Source organism: Serinus canaria, chromosome 11 (assembly GCF_022539315.1).
Source record: "Serinus canaria isolate serCan28SL12 chromosome 11, serCan2020, whole genome shotgun sequence".
Taxonomy (NCBI): Eukaryota; Metazoa; Chordata; class Aves; order Passeriformes; family Fringillidae; genus Serinus; species Serinus canaria.
The window spans coordinates 19,468,165-19,486,859 of record NC_066325.1 but is presented as its reverse complement, the minus strand read 5'-3'; the positions used below and the strand labels follow the sequence as shown (position 1 = coordinate 19,486,859).

General features: G+C 53.5%; 1 protein-coding gene across 4 annotated transcripts in view; it reads right to left on the bottom strand.

The window, feature by feature from the left end:
- The window catches only part of ACSF3 (acyl-CoA synthetase family member 3), a 51,793-nt gene that overhangs the window by 16,609 nt on the left and 16,489 nt on the right, over positions 1-18,695 (bottom strand). For all 4 annotated transcript variants that reach the window (XM_050978967.1, XM_018914711.3, XM_009090784.4 and 1 more), the window contains 2 exons: positions 14,236-14,348; positions 1,767-1,893 (listed from right to left, as the gene is read on the bottom strand). In XM_050978967.1, the coding sequence (XP_050834924.1) occupies positions 1,767-1,893; positions 14,236-14,348 (240 nt within the window). The remainder of the gene's footprint in view (positions 1-1,766; positions 1,894-14,235; positions 14,349-18,695) is intronic.

The following is an 18,695-nucleotide window of genomic DNA, read 5'->3' as shown; positions in this document are numbered from 1 at the left end:
AGCCTCACCTGTAAAACACTCACCTGGATGACCTGGAAGTGGCAGATACAGGGAATTACAGCCTGGATTCACCTCCAATGGATCCTGCCAGTATGGTTTTGGCTCCAGGGTAACCAGTTTGTGCTTAATGGGGACAATTCACCCTCCAGATCCCATCCCTGTGACAGGACACAACCCTTTCCATTCCCTCAAGGGCTTTTTACCACCACAGGACATTTGCCACCTCTGAGTGATCTCCAGAGGCTGCTGATGAGGCTGGTGCAGGCAGGGTGAGGATGGGGCCATGGGATCGCTCCTGGCACTGCTGGATAAATGAGGCTTGGGAAAAACCCAGTCCCACTGACCTGATATCCACGGAGAGATGGAGCAGGAGAGGAAGGGAAGGTAAGGAAGGCAGAGTGGGGGTAGGGATGGGGAAGGGAGTTCAAGCCTCCCACCCGAGGGAAGGGAGACATCAGGGAGGTCACCTGGCTGCTGCAGGGGCTGTCCAAGCACCCCTTGACCCACCCTGAACCCCCCACTCCTGTCACTGCTCCCCTCCCTTGTTTCCAGCTCGGAGCTTTGCTCGGTTGGCGAAAGGGTTAAGTTTAATTTATACTGATTTCTATTTAATATCATTCTCTCCCCGTAGGAGCCGGCAGCTGTGAGCTGATTGTAGTCCCTCATTATGCAGTCTGTATCACTAATGGCCTGTGACAAAGGCATGCCATCTTCCCGGCCTTACCCCCGAGAGCCAATTAAACACACATACTCCCTTCCTGTTTGCGGCGCATTACAATGAAATTAAACTGAATTTCAAAATCATTTTCTCCTAAAGACATCTCTTTGCAATAATTAATGCACGCTATTCCTTTGCAGCTGAAATATTCATCAGGAGTGTTGACTAAAAAAATTTTTAAAGCTGATTGCCCTGCACCCCACGTGAGGGCTGGTGATGCTCCGGTCCCAGCCCGCGGTGCCCGCCTGGCTGGGGACTCGTGGTGACACTGCTGGCAGAGTGAGCTCTGCTTCGGGAGAACAATTAGAATAAATCACAGCTTCTTCAGGAACCATCAATAAATCAGGTTACACAGAAGGCATCAGAAATCCAGCCTGACTCCTGCCACCACAGCACTGCTAACACACAGTAAAGAGGGGAATGGGGAAATCAGAGCTGTGGGTACCATGGAATCAGAGAATCCCAGAATCACTGGGGTTGGAAAAGATCTCCAAGGTCATCAAGTCCAACCTGTGACTGATCCACACCTTGTCACCCATCCTAGAGCTGAATGCCATGTCCAGCTGCTCCTTGGACACCTCCAGGGACGGGGACTCCAGCACCTCCTGGGCGGCCCCTGCCATTGAACAACCCTTTCCACGAAGAAATTCCTGCTGATGTCCAACCTGAGCCTCCCCTGGCACAGCTTGAGGCTATTTTCTCAAATTACTGGTAGCCTGGAAGTGGAGCCCAACCCCCACCAGGCCGCACCCTCCTCTCAGGGGGCTCTAGCTGGTAGTTAATGATTCTGTGACACAGTCCCCGTGTAAATTGAGACAAATCCCACCTGTCTGCAAAGCTGAATTCCCAGGAAAACATTAAGCAGTGGTATTTCATGCTTAGGAGCAAAGGACCCCAAACACCCCCCATCACTCAGTGACTCACCATGGCCAAGGCAGCATGGAAGCACATCCAGCCTGCACTCCCAGCTGCCAGCCCCAGCTCCAAGCCCTCCCACCCACCCAGAGCTGCTGTCCCTGTCCCTGTCCCTGTGCCACCCTTCCCGTACCTGTCCGGAACCATCCGTCGGGCGTGAAGGCGTCCGCCGTCTCCTTGGGTCTGTTCCAGTACTCACGGAACACCGAGGGGCCCTTCACCAGCAGCTCCCCCTCCTGTCCCTCCAGGCCCGGGGTCACCTAGGACAGGCACACAGTGAGTGCAGCTCCCTGTCACCTGTCCCCCACTGTCGGAACCCACAGCATTCCTCTGGCTGCCCTGGAGGGCTCGAGACCCTGGCAGGGGGCTCAGAGACCTTGGCATGGAGTCAGAAACACCTGAGCCTTTGATTTTAACCCATGGAAACAATTCCCAACTTTGTGTGAAGATTTACAAGCCACAAGGGTTCGAGTAGAATGACAGTGAATTTGTCACAGGGTGAAAAAGTAGAATTTTGGGGATTTAGAATGGGGGTTCAAGAGGCAAGATGGAGAAATCTGGGCATGTCCTGTCCTTCTTGTCCTCCATCTTCTGCTGGGATGGTGACACTTCTGGATTGGTTTAGAGCAGACACAGACTGTCTAACACAGGTGATAGGTATTGGAAAATTATTGTAAATAATGTACAGGTAGTTTTTAGTATAAAAAACCAACACCACCCCAAGGGCAGGGACTGTGCCACAACCCAACCTGCTGGACAGATCTCAGCAGGTCAGAGAAGGAATGCAACAGATAAGAGAAAATAAACAACCTTGAAAAGCAGAGCTGAGGAATCTCCACTTCTTCTGCGGTCGTGGGGCTGGGAAAAAGAGACTTTCTAACACCTCAGGAGCCATTTCAGCACAGAAACCTGAGTCCCCAGCAGCACGGCAGGCAGCATGCAGGGTGACACTCAGGAGCCACACCACGGGCTCTTCCAGCCCTGGCCAAGCTCCACCACACCCTGCCCACCTGCAGGACCTCTCTCCTCAGGTGGAAGGGCTCATCCAGATGTTTTTGATGCTCCAAAGCACTGGAAATGAGCACCTGTGTTATATGAAAACAAGGATTGCCATCCTGGAACTTCCAGCTGCTGGGAGAGAGGTCACACATGCAGACGTACAGGAAATACTCTTGGGAATGGATGGTCCTTTCTGAGCCCTCCCAGCCAGGAATTCCTTCCCAATATCCCATCTAAACCCATCTTCTGTCAGTTGAACTCCACAACCAAGGTGTGCAAAGGCACTGCTGGGATGGAAGGGTGCTGTGGGATGTGCCTGCACACACTGCTCCATGGAGAACAGCTCAGGAACAGCAATTCCAAGCCACTTTCCCAGCCACTTTGTACTTGAGCTGCTGCAATGGCCAGCATCCATCTGGGACCCCAAAAACCAGCAGTGCCAGAAACAGGGCCACGAGGGAAAGCTGTAATAGCAGTGCTGGAGCGCCAGGCAGTCCCAGGGCAGGGCGGGCTCTCTGCAGCCTCTGATGGAAACAAAGCTTCCCTAATGGAAAACGCTTAGAAAACTGCTTCCAAGGCATCATTTAAAAGTATTTCCTTCCTGATGTCCTGTCCTGGAGGATGGGGTGACAAGGGGATCTCTGCACACACAGCCCACGCTTCCAGAGCCCTGGTTGGGGATCAATTCCCTGCCTGGAACATGCTCCAGAAAAAAAAAGTCCTTAATGCCAATGAGGAATTTTGCTGAGTGATAGCAAGGTGGGGATGGTGCTGGGAGAGTTCTCCCCACAGATCTGAAAGATGGAGCTGAAGTCCAGACTATCCATGAGAGAAACCTGAGGTCTGGAGGGCCTGGAGCAAAATTCCACACCTGCAGCAGCAAAGGGCACAAAGGATCCAAAAAAAGGCACAAAAAGGCACAAAAAAGGGCACAACGGGCACAAGAGGCACAAAGCCTCCATGGACAAGGGTGGCAGGGACATGGTGGGTGACAGAGAGGGACCAGACCAGCAAGGCCAGTTTCAGGGCTCTTACAGGCTGTGTGGAGTTTTATGATCCATCTCTTTCTTCTCACTCCTTTCCTGATGTTCCAGCTGTGGCATCACAAAACAAGCAGCTTCCCTGAGCAGCGTCCTGGTGTTCAGGCCCCTTCCCACTCCCCAAAAGGGCTGGGGAGGGGATGGCAGAGCTAACAACCTGCAAACACTTCCCTGAACTTCACCTACACACCCTGCCGGGCTCTGGCTTCTTGTCAGCCCTGAACACAAGAAGGGCTGTAAATCTGTCTGCTACAAACCCCTCCAGCCCCATCCTGCCCAGGATTCCATGGTGCCAGGTAGCTGCACAGCCCCAGGGATCAATCCTGCCCTGATTTACCTGCACAGTGCCATGTCTGGTGTGAATCAAGCCTTGAACCCGCTCCAAATTTCCTGTCATATCAACTCAAATTTTGGCAGCGGCTCAACCCACATCTTATCTCGAGCAGAGCCCCTTGGCAGCAGGCACCTCCCTGTTGTGTAATTTAATGATGTTATGGCTGGCTTGCACACAGTAAAACAGAGAGGCCGTGACGTTATCTTAATAGGATTTTGCTTGCTGCACTCGGAGTGTCACCGGCACCGCTCCCAGCGTGGCACAGGGGCACAGACAGCCCCAGCACTGCTCCCCCACAGCAGCAACTCAAACCAAGGTTCATGGCATTTATCCCCTCCAACCCCTCGTGCCTGATCCCTCTGCAGTCCCAGGTACACCATCCCTGCATCTGGGAGCAGGGATGGCAGCACACATGGGGTGGTTGTTTCCTTTCTCGCTCCAATCCTGGTGGCTCCTGTGGTTCCAGCAAGGCTCGAGGGCACGAGCAGCTGCTGGAGGCATCACATTGCTGAGTGCACGGGTCTCCCCCTCTCCCAGGGCCATATTTTAATGCATTCCAGCAAGTTTAACACCCAGGCACAGCGTGGCCCTGAAGGTTGTTAGAGAGCTCCCTGCTCCAAAGCCAGTCGAGCTGGACCAGCCGGCTCATGAGATAAGATTCCATTTTCCACGCATGGAAATAAAAGGTTGTAATAAATCCTTTGAAGGCCTAAATCTGGGTGATTAGAAAATGCATATTTCCCCTCTCCCCATTCCCATTTCACCTCTTTATTAGGAGGGTGGTTAGTAAAGAGCTGGGAATCCCTGCCTGGCACTGGGCCCTGGGATTTGTTCAAAGGGGCCGTTTGTTTCCTGCGGTCTCTGCCCCGCGCTCCGCCGGGAGCTGCAGCACGGAGCTTTAATGGATCTAATGGAATTAGGGAAGGCTCAGAGCTGCCTGCCCTTCTCTGGGAAGCAGGGAAGGCACGGTGGATTCCTAAGCAGAACCATGTGGGAGACACAGAGGGGAAGCGGGAAGGTGAGGTTTGAGGAGGTGAGAGCATGTTCTTGGGCTGGGCAATGGGAGGAAGACAGACTTTTAGGAGAAAAGCCAAATATCTTCAGGCTGCAAACAGGTTTTAGAGAGATCCACTTAACTCTACCAGATGCCTCCTTCCCCCTTCATCCCCCAAATACTCACAGAGTCATGGAAGTGTCTGGGTTGGAGAGACTTCAAAGTTTATCCAGTCCCACCATGGCAGGGACACCTTCCACTGTCCCAGGTGGCTCCAAGCCCTGTCCAGCCTGGCCTTGGACACTTTCAGGGATCCAGGGGCAGCCACAGCTGCTCTGGGCACCCTGTGCCAGGGCCTGCCCACCCTCACAGAGACAGATCTCCCCCTGATATCCCATCTAAGCCTACCTCTTTTCAGTTTAAAGCCATTCCCTGTGTCCTGTCCCTCCATCCCTTGTCCCCAGTCCTTCTCCAGCTCTCCTGGAGCCCCTTTAGGTGCTGGAAGGGGCTCTGAGCTCTCCCTGGAGCCTTCTCCTGCACAGGGACCTGAAGTTGGTTTTGCTGAACCTCTTTCCTCGGGGAGCAGCCAAGGCTGTGGATCAGAGCATCATCTCTCAGCAGGGACCTCAAAAAGGACCTTATAACTGCATGAAGCAAAAGCATTTGGACTTGTGGGGAGGAAAGAAATGCTTCTGCAGCCCTGCCTCCTCCCTGCTGTGCTGCTCGGCTTGGAAGTGCTTGGCATTTTTCCCCACCTTGTAAATAAATGATTACTGTGATCAAAATAATTAAGCAACTGAGCCCTAAAGTGACTAATAGAAGACAATAATTTATGTATGTGAGGTTTATGGAAGTGACGGAGCCCTTTTGCCTCTTCTGCCAGAGAAGTCACTTTTTCCTGGTGTTTGTTGGGCTTTCTTAACATACCCGAGCACAGGAAATGATACAACAAAGCCTGAAGGACACATCCAGCTCTGTCCTGCACCCCAAATCAGGCTCCCCACTCCTCTGCTGGACCTTAACTGCCACCAGCACCTCCAGACACCTCCCTGTCCCCTCCACCACCCCTTCAAGGCTTTGGTGGCCCAGAGCCTTGTTCCAGAATCCCAGGATCACTGAGGCTGGAAAAGAGCTTCAGGATCATTGAGTCCAAGCTGTGCCCAATCCCCACCTTGTCCCCAGCACTGAGTGCCACCTCCAGGTGTTCCCTGGACACCACCAGGGATGGGGACTCCAAACCTCCCTGGGCAGCTCCTGCCCATGAACAACCCTTTCCATTATGAAATTCCTGCTGGTGTCCAACCTGAGCCTCCCCTGGCACAGCTTGAAGTGTTTCCCCTTGTCCTGTCCCAGTTCCCTGGAGCAGAGCCCCATCCCCTGGCTGTCCCCTCCTGGCAGGGAGCAGTGCAGAGCCAGGAGGGCCCCCTGAGCCTCCTCTTCTCCAGGTTGAACACAGCATCCAACAGCTCAGCCAATGCTGACTTGGAGAGAGCAGAGCAGCTCCAGGCCTGGCCCAGACTCTGCTTTTCCAGATCACACCTCAGCCAGGCCTGGTGTGGGAGGTGAGGACATGCTCACCTGCCTCCTGCAGATAACAACCTGCTTGCCAGGGCCTTTAATCACCATCTCCCAGGGCCACACTGGAATGGATGTCCTAGGACTGGGAGGTGTTAGAGCATTACCAAATTCCCAGGCAACCTGAACTTTCCTGCACATTCCTAATTAAAAATTCCCTGCTAAGTTGCCTGGTTTTGTAAAGGCATTATGGTTCCTTGGAGCTCCGTGTCCTGCAGCATCCACACAAGCCTGGCAGGAGGCAATTTAGACACAGAACAATTTTCCTCCTGCTGGAAAAAGGCAGATTTCTGCTCCTCAGGGACACAGCACAGAGAGAGTAAGGAAAAAATAAAACTCCAACCTAAAAACCCCAAGCTCAGGCTGTAATCTGTGAGGCCACATTTCACATCTGTTTTTGCAATGTTAACTTTTATAAAAGGGCTGGGAATAACACAATCCATTTACTTTTCATTTTGGAGAGTTATAAATTTAAAAGCAAGGCTGGTGCACAGTGGAGCTGGAACACTGAAACTTATTTTCAAACAACCCAACCCTCTACTTACAGCAAATGTTGCTCCACTGAAAACAAAAGTGATTGTCTATATTTTTAGGCAATACTGATTCTTTTAGGTTACCAGCCTGATCAGCTCCAGATGATCCCAAAAGCACGACAGAAAACAAGCCAAGCTTGGGAAAGGTCAGCCCTCCCCACGGTTGTTCCATGGACACAGAAGTTCTTGATCTATATTAACACCATAAATTAAATGTCTAACACTGTTGCAGAGATGCCAGATGCTCTCCACGCCGCTGTTCTCATCCCTGTCCTTTGCAGACTCCCTGGGATAATGAACGAGGTGAGATGTCAGCACATCTTCCCACTGCCCCTGCTCCCCTCCTTGGGGAAGGCTCCTCATGTGCCCTCAGCTGATTCTGGGGCAGGCAGAGGACCAGGCAAGGACTCCACCAGAGGCCCACCTTTGGTTTGGTTTTAGCCTCCCCTGAAAGTGCAGTCTGGGGGCTGTGCTGAGCTGTGACTGCACAAACACTGCCCACAGCCTGTAACTGCTCCCTGTGCTGAGCCATCCCCTGCTCCCCTGGCTGCAAGGACCCTGGCACTGACACAGCTCCTCCTCCTTCAGCCTCTGCTTCAGCACCTCCCCACCACGTCCAGGGCTCTTCCACAAACACCCCAAATCACCCTCAGCTACAAACAGGAATGTTCTAGTGGAAGGTGTCCCTGCCCATGGTTGAGGTAAGCTTCATCCTTCCAACCCAAACCACTCTGGGATGCTGTGGAAGAACAAAACAACAACAAAGAGATTCACAGAGGTCCTGAGGGTGCTGTGACAAAGGTGAGCTCAAAGGAAACTCTTGTGGAAAAAGGGTTCCTCTTGACAGATGGATTCAACTTCCATGTGCAAGGAAATACTCTCCTGGAATCGAGGCTGTCCCTGTGATGGGAAGAGTTTTCAGCTGAGAAACAAGGAGACATGATGCTACTGCAACCTCTGCTTCTACTTTTACTACCAGGAAGAAATAAAACAGAGCTATGGCCACAAATTAAAAAAAAAAAAAAAACAACCAAAAAACCAGAGGGCAGACAGAAAGAAGGAAGGAGATATAAATAAATCTGAGAATGGAATCAATGCCTGAGTTGAGTAAGGAACAGCATGTGATCAATGAGAAGCAGCTAAAATGTTTATACAGGAACAAAAGCAGCCTGGGCAACAAAGTGGAGACTCTTGAATTACTTGGTCAGGACACAAAACAGGATCCTGAGGAGATGAGAGAAATATGGCAAAAAAAAAAAAAAAAAAAAAAAGATAACTGGAACACACACAAGTGCAGTGTCCAGCACTGAGAGGGCTTTGGAAGGAGCTGAGGCAAATGGAAAATAGGAATAAATGCAGAGTGTTTTTATCAAAGGTGGATTGTGCCAGAAATCCTGAGGGTTGGGGCTGCAGAGAGAAGAAAAGCTGCAGATCTAATCCAGACTGCCTTCAACAACACATTCCCCACACTGCCTGATGGAAGGGATCATGGAGCTGAGGGAAAGCTCCTCATGGGAGATGGACTGGGGATGCTGGAGGTCAAGTTCACCATCCAGGTACCAATGCATGAGGATGGGATGGAACAGGGACAAGAAAATCAGCGAAAAACTGGAGGAGAGCTGCTCTGGAACTGCAGGAGCACTGAGAACAAGGAATGAACTGGTCTGGGCTGAGGTCTGAATGGGATAGAACAGGAACAATCCAAGTGTTCCTTCTGTTGTTCCTCAGGGACAGGACTGCCCAGGCCAGGTGATCACATCCTGGCCATTCTCAGGAATGCCAGGCACGGGGGGCACATGCCCATCTCTGGCCTCTGCAGAAGAGCCAGCCACAGCCTCACCAGCTCTTCTGGGATACCTGGGTGGGTGAGGACAATCCCACAGGGATATCCAAGTGCCCAGACCCATACCAACAACGGGCAGCAGCCAGGGGGTGCCCAGTCCTCCAAGACAACCCTGACAGCTCAGTGGGCACCACCCCACAGGCTCTGAAGAGATCTGGGATGAACACGCGCGAGGTGGAGCCACCCCTGATGCCCTCTACGGGGACATCAACAGCCAAGAGCTGCAGTGACAACCACGGGGGACAGAGGCAGCTGCCCCCAGCCCCGCCGAGGCATTGGCAAGCAGCAGTGAGCTGGAGCAGATGGCACAGCCACGGGGGGCACGGGGAGGAGGGGACAGAGATGCTGGTGGCTTTCGGGAGGGACGGCCACAGCCGAGCCGGTTCCCGTCCAGCACGACAGCTTGCATATGGATAAACGAGATAATTACAACCTTTGGAAGGGGGGGAAGCCCGTGGCACAGCGTCCTCCTGCTGCCAGCTCCTGCCAGCCGGCCGTCCCCACGCTCCCGCCGCAGCCTCGGCGAGGAAATTGCTCGCCATAAAAGCCCTGGCTGCAGCCCTGCCTGGGCTACAGCTGGGAAGCCATTTAGCTATTGATAGCCCCCCATTGTCAGCATCAGCGTTGGGCTTTGGTGAGAGAGAGCAATTTGGGAAAGATGAAAAAGAAAAAAGAAAAGAAAAAAAAAAAAAAAAAAAAAAAAGAGAAATCCAACAAAAATGACAACCCAAAAAAGCCAACAAACAAACAAGGGAAGAAGGAGAGAGACAATACCCGACAGCTTGCAGGGTTTCCAGGCCTCTGCCAGCTGGGAAGCTGAGCGTATGAAATATGCATTGCACTGAACAAAGCAAACTGAAACGTTCAGAGCTGGAGAGCTGTAACCCTTTCCTGGGAGCCAGAGCCACAGGGAGAGCTGCCAAAAATTCAGGGGAAAACACCCCATGGGAAGAAGCACCCCGGGCTGTGGGTAAGGATTACTGAAGGGTCAGATGGGCCCAGCAGGCAGCTGCCTAAGGAAGGTGGGAAGCTGAGGAACTGCTCTGGATGCCAGTGGCTCCAGGAGCAGGATGTGGGATGACTCAGGGCAGGCCAAGCTGTGCTGTCCCTCACACCCACTTCCACAGCTCTGCTCCCAGTGATGCTGGAGGAGAAGCCTTATTCCCAGGGCTCCCAGAGCAGTATCTCTCCAGGGAATAGCTCTGCATCCCCACCCCTGCACAGGCAGGAGTGAGTACACAGTCAGGGCTGTGACTCTGAGGGCACTGTCACCTGCTGCCCTCACTGGCCTGTCACAGGTGTCCCCAGGCTGCTGCACAGCCCTGGCTGGAGCAGCCGGAGCAGTGAGGGGATGTGTCAGGCTGGAGCACCTCGTGTGGGTGTTGGCAGCCCTGGGTGCACAACACCCAGAGGAAGCAGCACAGGACAGGCTGAAATCCTGAGCAAACAGGATGAACAGAGCACAGGGCTCCGGAGAGGAGACGGAAGGACTGAAGGAAAGGAATCCAAAAGAAATCTGCAATCAAGGGATGGGAGAAAACGCAGGGCAGAACAGAGATCCAGCAAAGTTCCAGCTAAGTAGATTATTGATCTTCAGGGTGTGCCAGGAACCAGCTTTGCAAATTGCAGTGGTCCCCTGCTGCAAGCTCAGGCAGTTACCGGATGGCAGAGCAGGAACACTCCCCAGCTCCCTGCTCCTGCCACCTCCTCCTCCTCCGCTCCTGTTTGGATTGCACATGTCCAAAGGGCGCCGGCACGAGAGGAAAGGGAGAGACAGTGTTAGTGGGGAAGGAACAGCTCGGAGAAGGCCAGCTGAGGTGGGAGCAGGAGGCAGGAGCCCAGCCCAAGGCAGGCGGGGAAGGCGCTGACCCCGCGAGGCTCCGCACACAATTCCCTTGGCAAGGGCAGCGCTCTCAGCGATGTCGGGAGGGCGCTGCAGGCACAGCCGAGGTGTGAACGCCTCGCAGATTGCCCTGACGATGCCTCAGCCCCGGCACAGGGATCACCTGCTCGCAGGAGCCCGGGGGGAGAGATGGCTCCGAGCCCAGCTCCCGCTGGGGTGCTCAGCATCCCCCTGGATCAGCCTCATGATGCTTGAATTGTGGAATCATGGAATATCCTGAGCTGGAAGGGACCCACAGGGATCATCAATCCAACCCCAGCCCTGCACAGACACTCCAAACAATCCCACCCTGGACATCCCTGGCAGCACTGTCCAAACTCTCCTGGAGCTCTGGCAGCCTTGGGGCCGTGCCCATTCCCTGGGGAGCCTGGGCAGTGCCCAGCACCCTCTGGGGGAAGAACCTTTTCCTAATATCCAACCTAAACCTGCCTGGCACAGCTGTTCCCTGGGTCCTGTCCCCAGGGGACACTAGAGGGAAGAGCCCTCTGCTGCCCCTCAGCTGCCCCTCACAAGGACATTGAAGACCCCTGAGGTCTCCCCTCAGTCTCCTCCAGCCCTCAACCACTAAAAGGCTTAGAGCCCTCCTGGGAGGGAGGTGAGGAAGGATTTGTTCATCCTTCTCACAGGAGGCAAGGGAAAGGCCATGAGGTTATCTGGTGGCACAGGCAGGGTGACACCAGCCAGCTCTTCCCCTGCCTGAGCCAGCCCCTGGCTGTGGAGGAGCTGGTTTTAACAAAGCCAGGCCTTTCCCAGGCTGCTGGGGTGTGAGGAGCACTCGGACTGTCAGATCTGCCTGGTTTTAAATAAATTCCACTGACGTTGTCTGCCCTGACATGAATTATTAACCAAGCATGATGCACACAATGCCAGCAGCAACGGCTGGGGCAGGCACTGAGCAGGTGAGGCTCTGCCTGGGACCGCAGGTGTGAGGCACAGGAATTCCAGCATCCCTGGGAGCAGAGGTGTTGTCACCACGGCTGCCACCTGGTCACGCCAGGGAAAGTCACACTCCGTGCCCAGGGCACACAAACTCCAAACTCCTGGCATCTCCACGCATCCATCTGTGCCAACACATGCTGGGAGCAGGGACTGCTTTTCCCACCTTGTGACAGTCCCAGGGACAGAGGCAGCTGGCTCTGCTCTGCTCCTGGAAATGTTGTGGATGTCCTGGAGGTACCCAGCCAGCCACTGTCTCCTAGGGTGGCCTGAACAGATGGGACCATTGCTCTCCCTCCAGTCTGAAGAAGCTCCCAGTTAAACCGGGACAAGAGGAATGGTGGGTGAGATGGGGACAGCTTTTCAGAGAGGAACCAGCCCATGAGCCGATGCCCAGAGGCAAATTACCACCTCCCCACACCCTCCCCTGCTGATGACTTGAGAATTCACCAGAACATTCAAAAGGTCCCCAGGGGAGAGCCTGACGGAAAGTGAACCATCAGCAAGGGGCAGGGAGCCAAGGCCAGCGAGGGTGGGAGCTCTGCAACAATTGTGAGCTCTGGGTATGGACCACACTGGGGGCTGCAGGGTGCAGGTGGGAAATCACCAGGAAAAAGGGCAATTCCTCTGCCCCCAAAATAAGCCCAAGCAGCCTGAAGCCAGAGGAAAGAGGAGAGTTATGTGAATCCCAGCTCTGTCAAGCCCTGGGGAGGTGGTGGGCTTCCAGCACCAGACACAGCTCATCTGGGCTCCCCTTCTCTGGTCACTCAGTGCAACGAGAAGGAAGGGGAAAGAGTACTGAGCAGAAAAAATAACATTCCATATTTTTTCCTCTCATAATTCTGTAGAACAACATCCACATTTCATCCTGGAAGGAGCTGCACTTTGGGGATTCTCGTGTCTGAGACCTAATTTGTAAAGTGCCCAGGGATCCCTGAGGGGAAAAAAGCATTATAGGATCATTATTAAAAGGGACACGTTGTATTTCATGTCTCAGTTCCACACAAGTGGAAAAAAAAGGCCAAGAGCAAACTCTGGGATCAGAGGACAAACCTGTGAAATATAACACACATCCAGGAAATGACAAAAACAGAACATGGGGACCCTCCTGCTTTGCCCACTGCTCAGCCACGCCACAGCAGTGACACAGAGTAAAGAGCAGCAAAGAGGGTTTTTTTAATAAAAGCCACAATCTGTGGTCCCTCCCAGCTGTCCCCTGGGCTGTTTTAGAAGTCTGGGGTGGATCCAGCTCTTACAGCATCAGAACACAAAACACAACCTGAGCACAGCCCACCCACGGGGCTGCCTGTGGTCCTGCTGGCTCCTCCACCTGCCACCAGATAATTCAGACAAAAAAAGATTTTCTTGAGCCTCTCAGCAGTGCTTACACCAGCAGTGTCTCTGCCACAGCCCTTTCAAACCCTCAGCCTGTAGGTGGCTGGATGAGAAGCCATCTCCCAGGGGAATGAGCAAAGGAACCTATTTCAGGTTGAATCTCACGCCTGCCTGTGTCCCACCCACACGGTGTCACTGCTGGGGTCACTCCTGTCAAACACAGCATTTATCAGCTCAGCCAAGCCCAGACTTCAGCAGGGATGGGGCTGCCAGAGCAGCACAACACCCACAGTGAGAGTGTGGAGGGGAGGGGGCAGAAATGCAGACTGTGCTCAGCCACTTCAGTGGCAAGAGACGGCCTGGATCTTGGGCTGGGGCTGCTGCAGCAGCAGGGAGCACTCAGCACCCAGCACTGGGGTAATTATGGTTCCCATCCCAGATGCCTGACCTCTGGCACACCTGAACTGCAGGTGCAGGTATCATGTGGAGTTCAGCATGGAGCTTGACTTCCATGGAAACCTGATGGGTTTCCCCCAGGGCTGTTTCAAAATGAGTGCAACCCCCAAGGCCACCAGTCCTGTCCTTCCAAGCACAGAATCATGGAATGGTTGGAGTTGGGAGGGACCTTAAAGCTTTTCTCGTTCCACGGGCAGGGACCTTCCACTAGACATGGTTTCAGAGTGGAATAGAATTGGTTTAGATGGGATATTGGGAAGGAATTCTTGCTTGTGAGGATGGTGAGACCCTGGCACAGGTGCCCAGAGCAGCTGTGGCTGTTGCTGGATCCCTGGATCCCTTGGACACTTCTGTCCAAGGCTAGGTAGTACACTGGGGCTTGGAGCACCTGGGGTAGTGGGTGTCCCTGCCATGGCAGAGGTGGGATTGGATGGGCTTTGAGGCCCCTTCCAACCCTGTCCATTCCATGATTGTATGGACAGCACTTATCCAACACAGCTACAGCAACCCAGCAACAAAGTACAACAAACTCTATCACTGAATTCTGGGAGCAGGAGCAGCACAAGCTTTGGCCTTTCAGAGGCTGGGAAGGACAGACCTTTCCCTGAGAGGAGCCCTTCCAAAGTGAAGCAGAGGAGGAGAGGGAGGCAGTACCTGCGTGCTGTTCTCATCGCCCTGGGCGTGGATGCTGTAGGAGCGGGCGCCGCCGCTCAGGGTCTCGCTGGCGATGCGCACTGCCACGCCGGGCAGCGGGGTGCCCACGGAACCTGGGGGGACAGCAGCATGGAATGGGGCACGGCAGGGAAAGCACACAGTCAGGGATGCCAATAGCAGCTGCTCCCTAGCAATGGCACCTGCAGGCTGTGCTGGCCTAAAGGTCCTCCTAGCTGGGGGTGTCCCTCCAGGAAGGCGCCGATCCCACCGGAGCAGGCGGTGCTGGGAATGCCTCTGAACACAAACCTGTCTCCAGCCCTGAACAGACTCTCGTGGCCACTCTTTGAAGACATCTGCACCTCTTCAGAGCTCAGGAATGAAGCTGCTTTTTTTTTTTTTTTTAAGAAAAAAAATAAAGGCACCACAAAAGCTACACAAAACTGTGAAAAGAGAGAGCACAGCGATTACTCTGCTCCTCTACAGCCTGCACCTGACAGGGAGGCAAAGGCTTAACAGCTGAGAATTGCCAGGGATTATCTCAGTTTTAGGAGACATCAATAGACTGGATAGAAAACATCACAGGAGAAAAGCAGGGATCAAAACCACCCTGTTCTTCCACAGGTTTCAATTTCAAAGCCAAGGAGCTGACACAGTGCCACAACAACCACTACTGAGGTCCAAGCTGCATCTGGGACCCAGAGCTCCCCATCCTGCAGCTTTCTCACCCCCTGGGAAAGTTCAGGGCCTGTTCAGGCTGGGGAGAGCTCAGCAGAGAGGGCAGCTCTGTTCCTGTGACCTGTGGGATGGGCAGCAGATCTCAGCAGGTCTCACTCAGCCTCTCGATGGCCTCTCATTCCTGTGACAGAATGGGGCCTGTGACCTTCATCCCCTGTGAGCAGGGAGAGGGACAGCAGCTCACAGCAACCTGTGGCTCAGCAGGACTGGACAGGACTGAGTTTCAGTTGGAGAAGGACTTTCCACAAGGGCCTGGAGTAGCAGGACAAGGGGGAATGGCTTTCCACTGCCAGAGGGCAGGGTTAGTGGGATATCAGGGAGAAATCCTTCCCTGTGAGGGTGGGCAGGCCCTGGCACAGGTGCTCAGAGAAGCTGCGGCTGCCCCTGCATCCCTGGCAGTGTACAAGACCAGGCTGGATGGGGTTTGGAGCAGACTGGGCTGGTGGAAGGTGTCCCTGCACAGGGCAGGGGGGATGGAACAAGATGAGCTGAGGGATCCCTTCCAAACCAAACCATTCTGTGATTCTATAAATTGGTAACTGTGCTGTTTAAAGGATGATCAATTTTTTACCCTGAGGTGCCTCCAGCTGATGCTTTCCAGGTCTGCCAGAATCACCTTGACACTGGGAATTCCCTAGAGCAGGGAGTGCAGGACCTTCTTCCTCTTGTCGCTCGTATTTCAGGTATTTGGGTTCAAGTGGCATTTTCCCTGTCCTGATCTCACTCTCCTGTTGAAGCCCTGGAGATCTGCTATCCGTGACATCACGATTTTGTCTGCTACATTGGTCAGTTGCCATGGAAATGGATATGTCGTCGTAGCCCAGATTTATGGCATCCCTGCAGGATCAGCCAGGAGCAGATGGGCTATGAGGGAGTGAGATTTTATTGCAGCAAAACTACCCGAACAATTAGCAAATCTGGCTGGAAATAAACACAAAGCGACGTGGCAGCCCCGTGATCCGTGGCTGCTCTGCTCAGAACTGCCTTTGGCACTCTGGTCAGCCAGCACAGCCACGTCCTCCCCTCACCACCAGCACCTCTGAGCTGCTCCCACCTCCAGGCCAGACCCTGCCAGGAATCAGAGACACAGGGCTGCAGCAGGGCAAGGAGGGAGCCATGAGCCAGAAGTGCCCTGAGGTACAGTGTCGAGGTATTTATGGAATCAGAGAATCACAGAAGTTGGATCCCACAGGGATCATCAAGTCCAGCTCCTGGCTCTGCACAGGACAACCCTAAAAATCACACCATATGTGTTATAAACAATCTTGCACCTGCCATGGGAGGCTCCAAGAGGCCTCAAAGCAAGTAACAAGTCACAGAAAACACCCTCAGTGTTGCATGGAAGGCTGCTGGAGCCACCGTCTAGACTTCTGTGGGAACAGTTTCTCCAGGGTGAAAAACTGTGTGCGAACAGACTCCAATCTGCCCACAAAACATGGCATGTCTGTGGGCAGGCACCACAGAGTCAGTCCTGGAAAGCTCATGGAGGGAGCAGAAACCAATGCAAGGAACTGCCAGGGGCTCTCACAGACTTGGAGTTTTTCAAATCGAGATCAGCCAGATGCCTTCCTGGAAGATGCTCCTTCCCTGGATGCAAGCTGCTGACCTCAACGTAGAAATGGGCAGTGATTCATGGGCAGCAGGACTCCAGGATTAGTGTCCACTGCTGGTCCCAGCCCTTGGGAATGAGACACCAAAGATCAGCACAGGGCTGGCACAGAGGAGGTGACATGTTCCCCACACAGTGTTTCAGATCACAGTTCCTCTCCTACTTGGCTAAAATAAAACCAGCATGTAAAACAAATCCCTGGTGGAGAGCTGCTTCCTTATGTTTCTGTCTGGAGAAGCTCTTCTGGTATTTAGGAAAAGTGACAAACTTTGAAATCAACATCTGTAAAGGCTGAAAAAGCCCCTACCATTGATTAGAGCTCCACAAAGCTGCCAGGATTAATAGAATTTGTGCAAAAACAACGACTGGAGCTTCCCAGGCCCATTCCACCATGTCAAAACACACCCTGTGCCAACTCCAACAGGTCAGCAGAAATTTGGGCTCGTTCCCAAAAGAGCAGCCCAGGAGGTCCTGCCTTCATCAAGCCACAGCTGGGGTAATCAGAAGGGGTCAACACTCTGCACTGGTATCCTTTTCCCCCCAGCCATAATCCTGAGGGGAAACTGGGGAGCAATCTCTGCATCCCTCCAATTTGCAGACTCCTGGATGTTAAGCAATGCTGGCACCTCGCCCGCGGTGTCACCGCGCTGCAGGCAGGAGGGGGTGACACCACTCTGCTTTCACCCCTTCTCCTCTGTTTAAAAAAGTTGTCAGCTCTTCCCAGATAAATTTAATTGGCCCCGTGCTCTGTGTCCTTCGGTATCTGGGTAGCTGGTGCTGCTGTGTCCCGGGAGGATTGGAGCAGGCCAACGATAAGGCACTCAAGGATCTCACTGTCAACAATACACGGAGTTCCCGCTGTAGCAGCTATTAGCTGCCTCTGATCTAAACCTCCAATTAAAGTGGTGATTAGGCCCAGTGAGGCATTCTCCGGCCATGAATTATTCATCTCCCTTCACAGTAACAGCACCAGGGGGGATTAGAATGAGAGCTGGTGAAAACAGAGGCATTTTAAGCAGGGTTTTAACCATATACAAGCAAACATTTATCTTTCAAATCTTTCATCTTTGCTGCTTCTGGAAATTAAAGCTCCCACACCCCATGCCTGCTCCTTCAGACCTGTGCTGTGGGTGGAGAGTGGGGACACAGTGCTGGTGGCACTGCTGGGGACATGGGCAGGATGGGCGAGGTCCAAGGACTCCACCTTTCTCCTGCCACACCAAGTGCCTGCAAGAGGGCAAGGGAAGCCCCAGGATCTCTCCTCGGGGGCTCATGAATCACAGAATGGCTTGGAAGGGACCTTAAAGCTCATCTCATTCCACCCCCTGCCATGGGCAGGGACACCTACCACTGTCCCAGGCTGCTCCAAGCCCTGTGCAGCCTGGCCTTGGGTACTGCCAGGGATCCAGGGGCAGCCACAGCTGCTCTGGGCACCCAGAGAAGGGCCTCACCACAGCCTCACCACAATCACAGCCAAGAATTTCTTACTAATATCTAATCTAAACCTAAAGTTAATTGTGAAGCCATTCCCCCTTGTCTTGTCACTCCAGACCCTGTCCAAAGTCCCATCTTCCTTGTAGGTCCTTTCAGGAACTGGAAGGCCACAATGAGGTCACTCCAAAGCCCTCTCTTCTCCAGGCTGAACAATCCCAATTCTCTCAGCAGAGCTGCTCCATCCCTCTGGCCCTCCTGGTGCCTCCTCTGGGCTCACTCCAACAGGTCAAAGCAGGAGAGAAGGGCATGTGCTGCTCCCACTCCAGGAGAGACCCTCTGGCAGATGTCCCCTGTTCCCAGACCACCATCAGCTGCCTCTGGGATCTCTGGTACCTGGTGACCTCCTATCCAGCCTCTAACAGGGCACTAGATCAAAAGCTTTTTCACAGCTCCAGTAAATTATGCCTCAGCTTCACCCATCTGCTTCCCAGCTGACACTTCCTGAAATAAATTAATCAAGCCTATTCAATTATAGCCTCATTTCTGTACGGCTTCTTGCTGATCCCCACCTTCGTGAGACACTTCTCTCCCCTCTGGGGGCTGCAGGAGCCCCTGGATGGGGCTGGAGTGACAGTCCCCAGCCCCTCTGCTCTGGCTGCACTAGAGGGTTTGTCCCCAGGTC